Source organism: Micrasema longulum, unplaced genomic scaffold, assembly GCF_059751315.1.
Source record: "Micrasema longulum isolate JH-2025_06_02 unplaced genomic scaffold, ASM5975131v1 h1tg000103l, whole genome shotgun sequence".
Taxonomy (NCBI): Eukaryota; Metazoa; Arthropoda; class Insecta; order Trichoptera; family Brachycentridae; genus Micrasema; species Micrasema longulum.
Window position 1 is genome coordinate 81,086 of NW_028277309.1, and position 16,576 is coordinate 97,661.

General features: G+C 32.4%; 2 protein-coding genes across 2 annotated transcripts; one reads left to right on the forward strand and one right to left on the reverse strand.

Moving 5' to 3' along the window:
- The first annotated feature begins 3,096 nt into the window (after positions 1 to 3,096).
- On the forward strand, positions 3,097 to 6,541 carry LOC148284613 (peroxiredoxin-like). The gene is made up of 4 exons (XM_088237343.1): positions 3,097 to 3,391; positions 3,467 to 3,584; positions 5,193 to 5,598; positions 6,092 to 6,541. Exons 1-4 carry the CDS (start codon positions 3,223 to 3,225, stop codon positions 6,146 to 6,148), a joined length of 750 nt encoding a protein of 249 aa, XP_088093469.1. The 5' UTR covers positions 3,097 to 3,222; the 3' UTR covers positions 6,149 to 6,541.
- A 680-nt stretch (positions 6,542 to 7,221) lies between these two features.
- Caf1-105 (chromatin assembly factor 1, p105 subunit) lies at positions 7,222 to 13,793 on the reverse strand. The gene is made up of 6 exons (XM_088237333.1): positions 13,459 to 13,793; positions 13,153 to 13,386; positions 10,188 to 10,393; positions 9,098 to 9,364; positions 8,662 to 8,877; positions 7,222 to 8,296 (listed from the first exon to the last, which is right to left on the reverse strand). The coding sequence occupies exons 1-6, from the start codon at positions 13,585 to 13,587 to the stop codon at positions 7,435 to 7,437; spliced, it is 1,914 nt and encodes a 637-aa protein (XP_088093459.1). The 5' UTR covers positions 13,588 to 13,793; the 3' UTR covers positions 7,222 to 7,434.
- Positions 13,794 to 16,576: the final 2,783 nt, after the last annotated feature.

The window sequence follows — 16,576 nt, forward strand, 5'->3', positions numbered from 1 at the left end:
ATTGTGTAAAATAACTACTCCTTATAAACTTCAACACTATAATTTATTATGAATGTAAGTTTTTTTTTTTGTTATTCGATTGTAATGTTGGTTTTCATTTATTTATGTAAAAATATTTGAGAAAAAATATATATATATATTGCTATTGCGCCAGGGGGCCGTACAAATTTGTACCACTATTTTATAAATATATATACATGTATCGTTTAAAAAATAAAAAAAAACAAGGAATATATGTAATTATTTTCGAGCTGTAAATAACAAAATTTTAAAAAAAGGTTCAAAAACTCTACGTGTTCATCTACAGTTAATGTATTTATAAATCACCCACTTACTTGCCAAATAATATAATTCGACTTACCTTTTTTTCTTCACATAATATCGTACGCCTCCACTCTGCGAGTGCTTTTGTAGATTTACCTTATCGTAGTCAGATTTTCATCCACAAAATTTGAAAGTATTACACAGGCATAATAATTGTATGGCGTTGCCAAATGAACCAACCACAACACTCACAAATCACTTTTAATTCATTTTTTTGATTAATCAAATCAAATTCAAAATTGAATTCGCAAAATAACGGGGTGAAATAAAAAACAACCAAGGATTTTTTTAGTGGAAACCGACGCGGTGACGAATCGAAACTGAGAAAAATTTCAACCGTTTCAACTGACAGAACAAACGTCAATACACGTGTTTATATTAAGAACTGTAGGTAAGTTTTATGAAAATAGACATTAGGTAAAAAAAAACGTCAATAATAAATAATTCTATGAAAAATAAATATTTCTCTCTGTTATTTATTATGTTTGCTCCGTGCACTCGTGCAGGCGAATGAATCATTTATTTGTTAATGTTCATTGTTTTTTTGTTTACCATTTGTCAATAGACTATCAAACTAAGCCCAATTTTATTTTTAATATTCATGTATCGTATTATTATCGCTGTGATTTTTTTAAGTTATGAAATTGTTTACTTACTCCACCCATAACGTCACGCGTAGTCGTCGGTGAGTTGAGCTGACATTTAAAAAGAGAACTCCATACGTATGCACACACCCTGAACATGGCTTTCCGGAAACCGGAAATCTATAACAACACATAATTGATAAGCTAATCTAAACAGCTGTTGACCCGGACCTATGACGTTCTAAAGTTGTTTATTTTTATCAAAAAGTATTTTTATTATTTTATTCATATTTTTGGTTCGATTCCCGGCATGGTTGATATGAAATATTTATTTGAAAAGGTGTTTTCACACCATAATATTTCATAGTCCCTGATCATCTTACCTTCGTGTAACAAAAATGGTCAAGATACGCCGCAATTCAGTGCCGTATGCACCATTAGGTGCGGAAAGGGAATGATGATAATTATTCATACATTTTCTAGAAACTTCGCCATTGTATTAAATGCTCTAATTTTTACCGCGTGTAAGAAAACTTTTTGATATCCAATTTCCCGTATCACTGAACTTCCTTATTGTGTGCGAAATAGAACTGAGTGGGGATAAGTCCACCTTATGTAGGGGTTAGCGTGTTCCCCTTTTTTTTCTTATCTTCATTTATTTTTATTAAGATACACTGTATTTGGTGTTTCAATGCAGTGCCCTATGCACCTCTAGTGCAGTTTTTTTTTTCTTAATTATAATACCTCAATAACTACCTAGGTAGTTGTATTATAATACAATAAAATTACTTAACTAAAATCAACAAATGGAAGAATTGAAGAAATATGGATGTTCGAACACATGCAAAATGGTGAATGTTACACAGTTTTTAAAGTGGCCACTTAAACCAGCCAATGACAGGTCATAGGCCCTGTAAATGCCTAGACTTCCATATTCCCTTATTCAAGGTATTCTCCATCCCTGGTGTAATTTGTTAACAATAACATTAGTTGTAATATCGTGGATGTCATGTAAAAAGGGGGATATAATAATATAATATTTTAACATAAGTACCTACCCACACTAGGTACCTAAGGTTTTCTTTTTACTACTTGTAACATTACTTTTATTCATCATAAATATTATTACCGGCCAAGTAGGCTTCGTAGCTTTCCACCGTGACAATTATAATTCTGTGTTCAGAGTTTAGACTTACAAAATCGATCTGCTATCTGTGAAAAAAAAGACGATCTGCGATTTTGATATGCTGGTAACTATGTAGGCAGTTTTACCAATACCAATATCCAAATAATATTGCTAATTTTTATAATTATGCTTTAAGTTAATATATTTTGTTTAAAATCTATCTATATTTTTTCAAATGCGTAAATATGGTGTCTTTTTGAGTAATTTAGTAGTATCCAGTATTAGTGTCAAAATTACAAATAAATTAAATGTATTTAATGTTCGTATTAAAATAGTATTCACAATATTATTATGCTTAACCACATATCGACGCTAAAAAGGAAAAAGTTACCAAGCGACATATATGATATACAGATGTTCTTTAAACCCTGTCACATCCGAAACCACGATGATCAGTATGGGCAAGAATACATATTAGCATCTTTAAAAAAATATTTAGAATAAAGAAATTTAAAAAAACAAATGGTTGCTTACTTCTGCAGGGGAGAAGCGAGGGGGCACGGCCTTGCGGTCGACGGTGTATCAGGCTCCCCCCTCCCCCTTATCGTTTCTCCCCAACAGGAGTTGTTTTTTATTTATCTTTTATTTTTTTAAAGATTTTATTCGTTCTAAAAATTTATTTTAATGTACCAATATGTCTACTTGTTTATACTGATCATCGTGGTTTCGGATGTGACAGGGTTTAAAGAACACCCTTTATGTAGCAACTTGATGTTTTTTTGCTTTTTTTTTATTAATTAAAAAATCTCATGCATTCGTAATATTTTGGCATGATTCCTACATAATTTAAATAAAAATTTAAAATGCGCGATTATTTATTCATTAAAAAAACTATATTGTTTCATGTCGCTTGGTATACAACTTTTTCTTTCCAGCAATATTTTAGCTTTCTGTCACATTACTGCCATCTATCTATAAAGTTTTAAAAACTTATCAACCTTACAAATTAAGCTGAATGTCAATGATTGTTACGGCGTAAAGTTGTTATTCCGAATCTATATTCATAAATTTTATCTGTGGTCGTGCTGTGGTCCAAAAATCAAAATAGTGTGACAGGTGGCATATTTCAATTCTTTTAGATTTTTGTATTCACACAGTTTCATCACTATTCCTTTATATTACCGTAAAATGTGGTTTCAATTTTTTTGTTTGCTGTATTTCGGTTATTTCATTTGTGATACCAACGCAATAAATTCATTTTTCGGCGATGGAACATGTCACTCTTATGCCGGTGGCAATGTTTTTCCTGGAGGAAATAAGAAAATAGACCACAAATTACAATTCACGAAGGCTGTCAGTAAGTAGAATAGCTGTAAACTACAATTTTAGGCAATATTTCATTTTTATAATTTGTTATTGATGTTTATTCCAGTTTCAAAACCGGCCCCTGAGTGGGAAGCCACTGCAGTTTTGAATGGTGAATTTACTCAATTATCACTCGCTAGTTTTAAAGGAAAATATCTAGTTTTCTTTTTTTATCCCTTGGACTTGTAAGTACTTTGAATTATTTTTATGTACCGTTTAACTTATTTCATTAAATTCAAATATAACAATGTAACCTTTACATATTGTTGAATTAATCAGTAACAGTTTTATTTTAAGGCTGATAGTTTTGTGATAAGAAAGTTCAAGAAATGGTAGGGAAATATTTATAACACAACCAATACTAAAATATCTAAGTAGGTTACATCAATATTCTCTTATTTAATAATTATTGCTGAAAGTCTTTTTACCTACATGACATTTAAAATGCCAACACATTAGTAAAGTAGCTCATTTACAGGTTTAAATATTAATCTTCTTTTTTTTAGTTCGGTATCTACGTCACTAAATGCTTATCATGTTTTTTAGATAGCACTTTTAAATCCATTTAACTATACTTTTAATCTTAGAATTATCATTAATATATTTAATAATAGCTTTATTAGCTACCTCTTGAACATTTTGAACAGTAATTTATGAAATTCATTGTTAGCAAAACGTTAAAAAAAAAAAATTCTGCACCTAATGATGCATAAAGCACCTCAATTAGAACAACAAAAAAGTTCAGTGGTTTCTTTTCCTTGTTAATAGAATATTAAACTAAGCCAAAAATATTTTTTATATTTTAAGTAACATTATTAGCGCTATGATTTTTTTTATTCCTGAAATTACTCTGCGTGTGACGTCTCAAGTTCTGCTGATTGGTCCGTTGACTTACCATAGACCGGAAATCTTTCCCAACTCTCTTATCATTGGTTGATTGACATGAACTAGTGACGTCGTTCAAAGTAATTTGTTTTTATTGTTATTTTCAAGAAACCTAACTACACAATTTAATGCTCTAATTTTAACCGCACGAAGAAAATATTTTTTGAATTCAATTTCCCGTAAGGCTGAAGTTCCTCATTGCAGTTTATTTATTTATTAAGTAACTTTGATAATATTTATCTACTTATCTTCCAATTTCTCATATATTATTTTCCTTCTTTTCTGTCTACGCAGTTTTACTAAGTTTCTCCTTAGATTTTGCTTCTTTTGCCATTCTTGTTTACAATTATTTAATAATACATATAGTTTGGTGGGTTGAAAGAATTTGCTCTGTAGCAACAAACCTGCTAATAACGGTATACAAAAGATTGATTAAAAATAATGTAATGTAAATAAAGATTAATGTAACCGCAATAAAAACCTAAAACCTTACCATGATAATAAAGGTATTTATTATTCTGAATATGAAAGAAAACACAAGAGATTTTAAATACTATACAGTCGATATATTGTAACAAAAAAGGCATGTTACTTACTATCAAAACACGTCTATGGACTTTATTCGTGTTTTTTTTTGTCTTTACTTCAGTAAAATATCAATATTTTTTTGATGGAAATCTATTTTTATCCTGTATTATTTAATGCCGACCAGCCTTGAAATGACTTTATAATGCCTACTGCTCTATTGAATATTATTTATATTTTGACAGTCCTGATGAATAATTATTTTTGAACTAATAGAGTACATTTTTTTGCATATATTTTAGTATCAAGGTGGTTTGTTTTGATTTAATATTAACTTAAAAACCTGTTAAAAATAAAAGTTTGATAGTATTTTACTTTTACAGCACATTTGTGTGTCCAACGGAAATCCTCGCTTTCTCTGATAGAGTTGACGAATTCCGAAAACTGAATGCGGAAGTAGTGGCATGCTCTGTAGACTCCCATTTCACCCACTTGGCTTGGATAAACACTCCCAGGAAGGAGGGTGGTTTGGGAAAAATCAACATTCCTTTACTTAGCGATCTGTCACACGAAATTTCCAAAGATTATGGAGTGTACTTAGAGGACTTAGGACATACTCTGAGAGGATTGTTTATCATTGACGATAAAGGAGTCCTAAGACAGATTACAATGAACGATCTCCCAGTAGGCAGATCAGTGGATGAGACTCTAAGACTAGTACAGGCATTCCAATATACTGATCATCACGGAGAAGTTTGTCCTGCTGGATGGAAACCAGGACAAGATACGGTTTGTCTATTTACGTTGTCTATTTAACTCCTTAACCTTTTGACACCTCTTATAAATGCCATGCCATACATCTATATTGTATCCATGAAGAGATGCCAGTATGGAAGTATTAGTTAAAAACGTTACCACATAAAAGTGTAGCCGACTAGTCGAAGCCACAGAATGAAAAGGTTAAATTATCATAATTATCAACAACCACTACTATTTTTGTAATATTTTATAATGTTGCTATATATTTTGCTCAAATTTAAAGTTTTAGAAATGTTTCTTACTAGGTGAAACAATTGTCACAAACATAAAATTGAATAAAAATTGCATTTGTAGAGGCATCATACTTTTGAATATCTACTTAGTTATTTAATCTACCTTTTATTTTTTTTGTAAATTAAATATTTTTTTTTTTCAAACCCTTATAAGTTTTGTGTTTTCATAGTATTACCAACCAAGATAAGACTTTTTTTTCAAATTTCAATTGTTTTTATTTTTCTTACAGATTATTCCAAACCCTGTTGAGAAGAAAAAGTATTTTGAAAAAGTACCAAATAACTAACTGAAATGTTAAAACATCACAGTCAAAAACACTCATCACACACTTAGTCAAAAAATATATGACGGAATCAAATTTATTTTGCAGATTTAAAAAATTTATGGCAATTGTTATTGCAGTACATCATTCTTAAGATGTGTTAGTATTATGTATATTATATTCTGTATTCCAAGATTAAAATATAAATATTATTATATTATAGATCTTAAAGAGTTAACTAATGTACGTGTTCAGCTATCAGTATAAATTTAAGAATTCTAGACTGCCATCACAATGAGTAATCACATTTACATAGGTTATTATTCGAAGACTTAGGTAAAAAGACATAAAAATTCCATTTTGGTATAGAATTTTTTTAGTTATCTTACAAAACTTATAAATAAATTTTACAATTTATGCTATTCTTTTATCTCAATAATTCCAATGTTTCCAACATATTCTTCCTTTATGTAGCTGATGGAAATTTAGTAAATTCACAAATACATATTTGTAAAAACTGTTACTTTTGGTGATATCACCCACAGAAATTTCAGCAGAAAGTAAAAAAAGTTGAAATGAGACATTTCAATAATAATATATTTTTAAGTTGCAACTTTAAAGTGATTGTAAAAGACTGCAAAATACATATCGTTGACGGCAACACATCACCGAGTATGTAACATCACCGCAAAGTCATCCAAATATGCCATTCAGCGATAAATATATTAAAACATAGTAATGTAACTATCAAGCAAAACCGATTTTTTTAACATTATTTCAAAGTAAGATTTAAATGGTTAAAAAAAATAACTGCCATTTACTGCACTTTACTAAACACACATAAAAATAAAGGTATTTTTATCTCCTCTAAAGTGGTCAAATTTGTCTTACGCATTAATGGATAAATGTTATGTTGTATTGTGAAGTATGAACCTTACTGAATGTTTAAATACATTTAACAGCTTCTGTAGTGTTTTCCGAATGTGGATCATATAATATGAAGTTGGGTTAGAAGTAAACGCTTTTTAATTTTGTAAAATTTATGTTATGGGGATTAAAATCTAAATTGAACTTAAATATCCAACACATAAAAAAAATAGTACTTACATATGCTTTATTATAAAAATTAAAAGTACAGTCATAATAAAGTGGTATGTATGTATCTACAATATCATAAATATATTTCTACGTATGAAAATAGCTATCAAAATACTACTCTTTTCAAAAGTATTATGAATTTGTTTTAGACGGTAGTTGAGTAATGATTTATTTACAATGCTTTAGTTTATTTGTGTATCGCTAATTAGATCTCAAAGTTTCTTCTTGCTTTTCGGACTCGATAATGTAATGAAGTTTACTCTCCTCGGAGTCTTTTGCAACGGCAAAGGAGAAAGGATGCATCCTTTTGAACTAACTAACCCGACATTAGGAGAGGTTTTGGTTTCGTTAATAGCCTCAGACTTGTTAGTAGAACCATCAGAAATATCTTTATCAGTGATATAATTATTTTTGCTTCCTTTATCTGTCTCATCCGTGTCCTCGTAAACTAACTTCATGTCTTGTGTAGGATCATCAATAATAATGCTGTTGTGGGAAGAGGGTACTGGAGGGCTCTTGACAGTTTTAAATTTAGACATAAATCCGTCTTGTGACCATGCTTCCATTGCTGCTTCATCAATAGGAATAACGCCAGAGACTTTATCTTCCGCTGATTCGTTTAGCTTGCCTTTCTTTTTTGCAGAATTGGTTTTAACCCTCGGACTTTTACATTTTGGGGGTTTGAGCAGCTTGTCTTCGCTTTTACCAGGGGTACTGATTGATTCTGTTATGTCTTTAGCAGTTGAATTTGATTCTTTATCACTGGAATCATCAGTCGTTTTCTTCTTAGCTGCAACTTTAGGACTTTTGTTATGTTTCGGTGTAATCGTAGTTTTCTTTTCAGTGTGTTTATTTGGAGTGTTATCATTTGTTTTTTTATTCGGGTCTTCTTCCTTATTATCAGCGTCTACTTCCATTGGAACTTCTGCATTTAAACTTGTTACTTTCTCAGATTCCTTACTGGACAGCACTTCTCCGAGTTCGCCAGAAGTGAAAGTAATAATAGAACAGTAGCCGTCTGAACTCGATACAATGAGAATATTCCCATCACTTGACCATGTAAGATCTGTTAATCTGCAAATATTTTACATGACCATTAAATTTAACATGAACAGTATTCACCGACATTCTAGCCCATACTTATGAATATGAAATATTTTATATCTAAGCTTTACTTAGGTTACTTATTGAGATTAATTTTTCAGACAAAAAAATCTTTCAAGAAAAGCAATACATTTTATAATTGTTAGAATATTATCTCTTATTCACATTAAAATGTGTAATGAAATCCTAATTCAAAGATTACTTCTCAACTTTTGGCATCTGGATATGGATTAAAATAATACCAAAACTGTGTTTTTATATAAATATATTAAAATGAACATCAGAAAACTGATCATAAAGCCGGTGTAAGTATTAATATAAACAGTTATTCTTACCTAGCGTACTGAGGATTTAGCACAATGGCCAAGGGTGTGGTTTGCTGAGTATCATACACGGAGATGGAATCATTGGTACCAACGGCCAGTATCATACGAGCAGGGGTTGGAAGGTTTATTAGAGATGGGGGACCTTCTTTCCTGGCAGAATACACTACGGGGCTCCATCGCACAGCTAAGGCAGGAGATTCTCCGCATGGGAGGATGCAGATCGGACTGCAAAAATTCATTTAAAAATAAAGATTGATGTCTATTACAAATTATGCAACTTGATCAAAACTTTATGTCAAATATATGGGTACATGTATATAATACCATATTGTCAGTGACAAAAAAGCTCCCGACATCCCTGCGACCTGGGAAGATCTATTGTGACGGGTATATGTCCAGTAGTGGACTAACATAAGCTGATTATGATGACTTAGAAAATACTCACACTTGAAGTGAATATCTGGAATAAATGTAAGTGGCGTTAACATTTTTCAATCCTTTGTTCTGATCTCCCTCTAAAAGTCCAGTTGGTACGGCAATCAGTTCTCCATCAGGACTAAAGTCTAAGCGCCTGAAGAATGACTGAAGCGTGTCATCGTGGAACAGACGAACACACTGCCCGTGGAAAGGATGCGCTTCCGGAAGAGAGAGAATGGCTTTGGAACTGCGCGACACAACTTTTTTCGAATTGACATCAAACACACGAAACACTCTGAAATCATTAAACAATTACATGTAACATTGGACATTATTTTCAAGAAGCAAAAATAGAAATTTAGACATGTCCAAGGTTTCATCATTGTCACTTCCCTATTCACACCCAGTGGTACATAGGGCACTGCATCAGTACTCCAACTTCTGCTATTTGGATAAATTTTATCATATGGAAGGAAAAGTGATCAGTCTTACACTTCAGATGTCCAGGGACAATGGAATAATGTAGCGTATGTAGAACCACTTTTAAAACCAAAATTTTACATCTAACCTGCCAGGAATCTAACCAGCTGCACTACGGTGTGGACTTATTTCAGGATTTTTAGCTGAGAATAACCATCGAGTCGAAATCACTCATCCCGGATTCTGTGTCCATCTAACACACAGAACTGTATTCTTCATCCGCCCCGACACGGAAATAATATTCGTAATTGAAGAAATATGGATTATCAATAATAGACACATTTGTAAATATTACAGAACACTTGAAACAACCAAAAAGAGGTCCATATTGACATTTTAAAATGTTCTCCATCTCTGCTGAAATATCTATATAAAAATAAATACACTTAGTTTGAACCAAAATTGTCCTATGGATTTTTTTTGTTCTTCCTATAGAGGCCGTATTTGTTTCATATACATGCATCTTAATTAGTAAATAAGTGATACACTGTTTAGTATTTATTTATTTGTCTTTAAATGCAATAATGCTTACGCATTTGTGAGCTTTTTGCCAAATGGCAATTTCTTCTGACTGATAAAATAAAAGGTGTTAATAATTTTTACTTTTATTTTTATATATTTAATATTTTTTATCTAACCTATCGCTGCTCATGGTGACGGCGTACTGATTACTTGGATCCCAAGCCACTCCCTGCACAAAACCCTTGTGATGAAGCATCCCTGTCCTGTTGCCCTTGTGAACGTCCCACACGATAGCCGTGTTGTCCACAGATCCACTCACCAGGAACTTGCCCAGCGGACACCAACTCAAGTCGTAAATATCTTCTACATGACCACGGAGCATCTAAAACAAAATTGAATAGATTGTTTTAATATGTTAATCTTAAAAAACCCTTAGAAGGTGAAATTCAGTCCTTGTCTACAAAAATTTGGACAAACTTAAAATATTGCTGATCAAACTAACTGGTAAAAAGGAAGTATAAAATAGAAATAGAAAAATATTTTTAGGCATTGCCTAGTAAGTGAAATAATTCAGTCAGGTGAATCTTACCCGCATCAATAAAGGTTTCAGCTTTTTAACTTCTTAAAAATCAACAGATTGAAGAGTTGAATGAATACGGATGTTCAAACATGGGCAGAATGGTGAATGTTACACTGAGTAAAGTGGTCTTTTAAACCGGTCATAATGACAGGTCATAAGCCCTATAAATGCCTAAACTTCATATTCCTTTCTCTAAAATGTTCTCCGTCTCGGTTGTAATACGTTCATTTGAATATATTTGAGTTGCCCATTTCCAAACTTTATCAAAACCACCAGTTTTTATAAAAAATGAACGGAGTATACAATTTTATGGATAATTAAAAGAAGCACATAAATCTACAGCAAAAAATTCAAAAACAAATATTTTACGGTCAGTAAACGGCTGGCTTACGGATCTTATCAGTCTACTTCCCATTTCCAAATAATATCATTTAGTACATTTTGAAGTTCCTTTTACTTATTCTTTGGTATAAAGTCGAGAGGTTCAAATAAATGGGAATATATCTAGCCATAATCGGCAGAACAACGTGACATTTTTGGAAAATTGCGTTTTTTTTTTAAATGTGTTCCTTGTTGCCCCCTGCACAAGTGTTAAAAACATCCTAGCTCTATAAAATTCACCTGCCACATTTAAGGATTTTTATTTTTATTTATTAAAAGAAAACAACAGCCATTATAACAAAAAAAAATATTTACACTTATAGTTTTGTATGTATTTCTCCGCATCATTCCACTCTTAAAAATATATATATATGTTGACATATTATTTTTAGGCTAAGCAAAACAACGTAAGCAACGACAATGTAGGCGGTTACTCTAGCTCCCACCACTGTCAGAGCTATAGGCAAAACAGTGTTACCGCCACTATCTTAAAAGCGGAAGGTTAATAATAGGATGGGGAGGCACTAATAAATCAATATTAAAACCTCTCGAATCTACTCAAAAATCAATAGTTAAAACATTTTTTAAAAAGCCCCCAGTGTCATGTTATTTGAGGAATTTGAGATCTTAGATATAAGGCAATTATATTTTTTAGAATAATGTTTGTGAAAGCAAATAATTCTACCAAATCCCAAAAGGAACACTCCCACACTACCAGAAGCCAAACTAGAGGAAGGGTCATGGGGTCTACCACAATCTCTGAATTCGGGAAAAGAAATTTCAGGTTTCTGGGCCCCAAAATATTCAATTTGTTACCTGAACATTGCAAATCCGTGACCCGGATTCAATTGAACAAATTTGTAAAAAATTGGTTACTGGGTTTAGGTCGAGAAAAATCATAAAATTTACTCAAAATACATTCCTAATAAATTAATATTGTATAACTGTATAGTAAATTAACTAGTAGGTAGTTATTGTTTATTTTTGCATAAAAATGTCTGCCATAAAACAGGCAGACTAGACATGATCCAGAGAAATCTATTATCTAAGTGTGCATGTAGTAGATAAAGAAATTGTTGTTTTTGTTAATAAACCATAATTATTATTATTACATATTATTTAAACAATTTGTCTGTCATTTCAGTATTGGCAGTAACCAACAATTATAAATCCCATTTACTGAATTATTAAAAATATATATATGGAACAAAAATAAAAAAAACCTTCTCCTGCACAATTCACTATTGATTGCTTACGTTGTTCTGCCGATTATGGCTCCATATGTTATGGAAAATGGCAGCATTCTAAAAGAACTGTGAGTGCTGCCGAGAATGGCAGGCGCTACATTCAACAGAATGAAGGGTAAATGGGTATGTGGATTTTCGGTCACTGTTATCAATATGTATCTCGATTTCAATTTTGGGGCCATTTTCGACAAGTTGTAAATAACTCACTGAAAACAGGATTCAAGTTGAGGTCGAGAGGGGTTCAAACCTAGGACCTCTGATCGGTGAGTCAGCAATGCTAGCCACGGGACCGTAACCCAATTCTTGTATTTTTGTTTTGCTTTAACCTTTCCCGCCTGACGGGACTTGCGAGTCCTGCCAAGTTATCAGCTCTATATCTAAATACCTATTATCATTTTTTATTCTTTTCTTCCTGATGGGACTTACAGGTTCACTTATACACCTAGTGGCAAAATAAAAAAGCAGTTTTTGTACATTTTTAAAATGCCGGCATTCATACTAATACGAACCATTTGCCTAGGGAACAGAGGCGTACCTTGGCCTATTTTTTAAAAGAAAAGAGGTCGGCTTAAAATGCATAGATTAAAAAAAATAGAGTCAAGGCCATACCTTTGTGTTCACATTGTAAAGAGTACCTGTGCTGCAATGATAAGAAGAATTGTATGAATGAATTTCATAGTATTGCTTATTTTTTTATGTACTTACTGCCTGAAGGGACCTGTGAGTCCTACTCTCATAAAATGTTAATAAAATATTTATTAAAAAAAACCCCTAACAAAACCTTATTAATCAACAAAACTCATAGAACTAAGTTTTTTGACACCTTGGGCTGGAAAGGGTTAAACAATAAACAATTTAAGGTATTTTCATTGTCTTCCTCAGCCTTGCAGATTAGGACCACGAATAGGTATATTATTATTGGATTTTTGTTACCTTATAAACATTCCACGTTTCTCTATCTTGCTCATCATTAGCCTCAAACAGTTGCGGTGGATCTACATCTGTCTTCTGTTTCCAGATAATAATAGCAGATTCATCATCTCCGGAAGCCAAAAATTCTCCACTCGGCGACCATCGTACAACATTCACAGCTTTCTGATGGTGGAAGAGATCAGCCGCGACCTCTATAGAAACATTTCCAGTTTCCTCCGTTCTTACGTACCATATCTTTAAAAATACACACAAAATTTAAATCTAGAAAACAAATATATTAGTTTAAATTCTAAAAAGGAGACGCACCACAACGTGAGTATCACAACCTCCAGTAGCAAGACGGGCAAAGTCTTTTTGAGCTTGCAATGGTTGAAAATCTACACTCAACACTGGGTCTCTGTTGTGCCATGCGATTTCGGGTATGGAGCACTTCATTTTGATATTGTATTATTATGTATGTATATTAAAATCTTAGTGTTACTGTTTAAAAGATATACTATAAATACTTATCAGACTATAGAATTATACTGCAACCCGTAATTTAAATTAGTAACAACTAAAAATATTACAAAGTGACGTTAATCGGAGATCGGAGCAGAGATTATCGGAAGTTGTTATTTTGGCGCCACTTTTTTCCCTGTGTTACTAGTAAATAAAATATCACATCCAAATATTATGATGTTCACTCACGAATCACGCCCAGCCGCTCACGGCGTTGACGGTTCATCTAAAAAAGTTCGCGTTTTATAGGAAGACGCGAAATATGCAAACTTTTTTGACAAAGTAAGACAGTGGGAAATTTCGGCCAAAAATATTAAATGTTTAAAAATACCCCTGATTTGTTCTATATCTTGAATTTTAATTAGTAACCATGCTTTTTTTTCTTATTATATCGTTTCAATTACATTTTTTGAAAATATGTAATAATATTTGTTATTATTTTGCTATATAAAGATAATTTTCAACAAGGGCGGGTAGATGTTGAAATGAAATAAAACAAGTTGTGTGTAAGGTATTGACGAAATTCTTTTTTTATTTGAAAGCTCATATGTGCCATTAAGTGTAAAATATGACATCGTTTAAATGCCCACCTCGGCTTTTTACTAGATATGAAAATAATCGACTAAATTTACTAATCGAATCATTAGTAATAGAATGAAGGAAATAATCGACTTAATCATTCGAATGAATCATTTATTTCCGGTATACCATAGACAATAGACACAAATTTATTCAAAGACAAACTCCGTTTTTCGGGAGAAATATCCATGCTTTGCGAATGCTAGGTACTTTTTTTCCTTTATAAGACAAAGAACCTTCTACCAAAATGTGATAACATCTAAAAAAGGGTTGATGCCACCCGCTAAACACGGTTGATGCCGCCCGTCAATTAATAAATGCGTTTGTAGTGTCTAGAGTCGATTATAGAGTCGATAAAACCAATATCTAAGGGAACTATGCATACCAGAACTAGCTGACAGGCGTCTCACGCTTAGATCAGCTACGTTTACGGCGAGAGGAAAAGTTATTATACCTCTACGCAAATAGCGCACTAAATTTAGTGAACGCGCATTTGCGGTCGCAGGCCTAATGGCATGGAATGCTCTCCCAGCAGAGGTGCAAGGCTGTGAAAATGAAGTGATGTTTCGGAAAAAACTTAAAACCCACTTGTTCTCTAAATCATTTGAATAAATCCGTAACACGTGACAGCAAAATAAATTGTTTTAATTAAATTACAAATTTAAAAGCTTCAATAAAATTAATTTAACAATAGAATCACCATGTAAAGCGCCCTTGAGGTATTGTATTACGAAAATGGCGCTATATAAGTTATCCGTAATAATAATAATAATAACATCGGCCAAAAACAAATGACATAGATTTACAAATTAAAATTTAAAACAACACAAATATAAAGGAATAACAATATGAACACAAGCAAAAAACGATACTTACATTGTATGAAAACTTAGAGTTGGTTACATTCTAGAATATTTTCAAATGCTTTGGAGGCTAAATTAGCAGTTCATAATGGAGTTCTGGTACCAACCCTAATGTATGGAAGCGAAGCATGGAGTTGGAAAAAAAGGGACGAAAGTAGACTGAATGCTGTTGAAATGCGATCCCTCAGGCGAATGTGCGGAAAAACAATGTATGATAGGTGCCCTAATGTCGAAATTAGAGCAGAATGCAAGGCTGAGTTAAGCATTATCGACCAAATTAAGAAAGGTCTTTTGCGATGGTTCGGTCATGTGGAGCGAATGAATGATGAAAGAACGGCTAAAAAGATTTATGATGCGAATGTGTCTGGTTGTAGAAGTCGAGGAAGGCCGAGAAAGACATGGCATGATCAAGTACAACAAATTCTTGAAAGTGGTCATGTGAAAAGTCGGAATAATCGACGTGCGTGCATGAGAAGATGTATGAATGTGAAGGAAGCAAAGGAAGTGTGCCAGGACAGAGTGGTGTGGCGTTCTATCCTCTCTGCCTACCCCTCCGGGGAAATGGCGTGATGGTTAGTTAGTTAGTTAACATGGGTATAATTATAGTCTGTGGTTATCATAACTTGACATAACCTAATATTTATCTGCCAAAGAAAGGATGAAAATTAAAATATTTTTGTTTCATATTTATTTTTTAGGTCCTTAGAGTATATACTTTAGGTCACGCATGTAAAACTACAATCAGCTGTTATTGTGTTGATATTTCAGATCGGATGGATTCGATATAAATTTTATTATTATTAAGTACACAAATAGGCTAGCAGCAGACCTGTAAACAAACGTCACTTTATTTTATTGTTATTGTAAAATGATGCACTTTATATATTAATTTTATTAATATACATTTTTATTTTATCTGTGCTGACATAACTACAAAAAAACAAAAGCCTTTTATTTCAACTATCATGCCCGCCAGATCCCAGCGCCCATTACGTAATAAGTAATAACGAATTAGTTAGCGATGAAAGTAGTCGATGAAAGTAGTCGGCGTAAAGCTCGCCCATTGGTCAATTTGTAGTCGAATGAATTTAACGCACGCCTATTGGTCTATTTGTAGTCGAGTGAATTCATTAGTTTGGAAATTACTAATTCATTCGGTAGTCAGCGTAAAGCTCGCCCATTGGTCTATTTGTAGTCGAGTGAATTCATTCTTCTTTTTCTTCTTCGTATTTTCATGGCCTTTTCACATCTCAACTTGGGTGTTCTGGCCAGTGTCGAGTATTTTTGTTTTTTTTTTTTTTTACATATATACACATGTGTTAGCAATATAATATGTACAAGTTAGTATGTTAGTATTTAATATAAAATAAACATATTATGATAAAATATATTTACAGCTTTACACCATTTACAACGAGAAATTTACATAGGATTTTAAATACACGTTTATTGAGTGGGGACAGGAGAGTTAGAATATGAAT

Excerpts from the sequence above, each read along its gene's own strand:
- LOC148284613 (XM_088237343.1), top strand. The coding sequence starts at position 3,223 with ATGTGGTTTCAATTTTTTTGTTTGCTGTATTTCGGTTATTTCATTTGT. Across the intron at positions 3,392-3,466 it reads ACAATTCACGAAGGCTGTCA|TTTCAAAACCGGCCCCTGAG; the intron begins GTAAGTAGAATA and ends TGTTTATTCCAG. Across the intron at positions 3,585-5,192 it reads TTTTTTTATCCCTTGGACTT|CACATTTGTGTGTCCAACGG; the intron begins GTAAGTACTTTG and ends TTACTTTTACAG.
- Caf1-105 (XM_088237333.1), bottom strand. The coding sequence starts at position 13,587 with ATGAAGTGCTCCATACCCGAAATCGCATGGCACAACAGAGACCCAGTG. Across the intron at positions 13,387-13,458 it reads GTTGTGATACTCACGTTGTG|ATATGGTACGTAAGAACGGA; the intron begins GTGCGTCTCCTT and ends GTATTTTTAAAG. Across the intron at positions 8,297-8,661 it reads CTAAATCCTCAGTACGCTAG|ATTAACAGATCTTACATGGT; the intron begins GTAAGAATAACT and ends AAATATTTGCAG.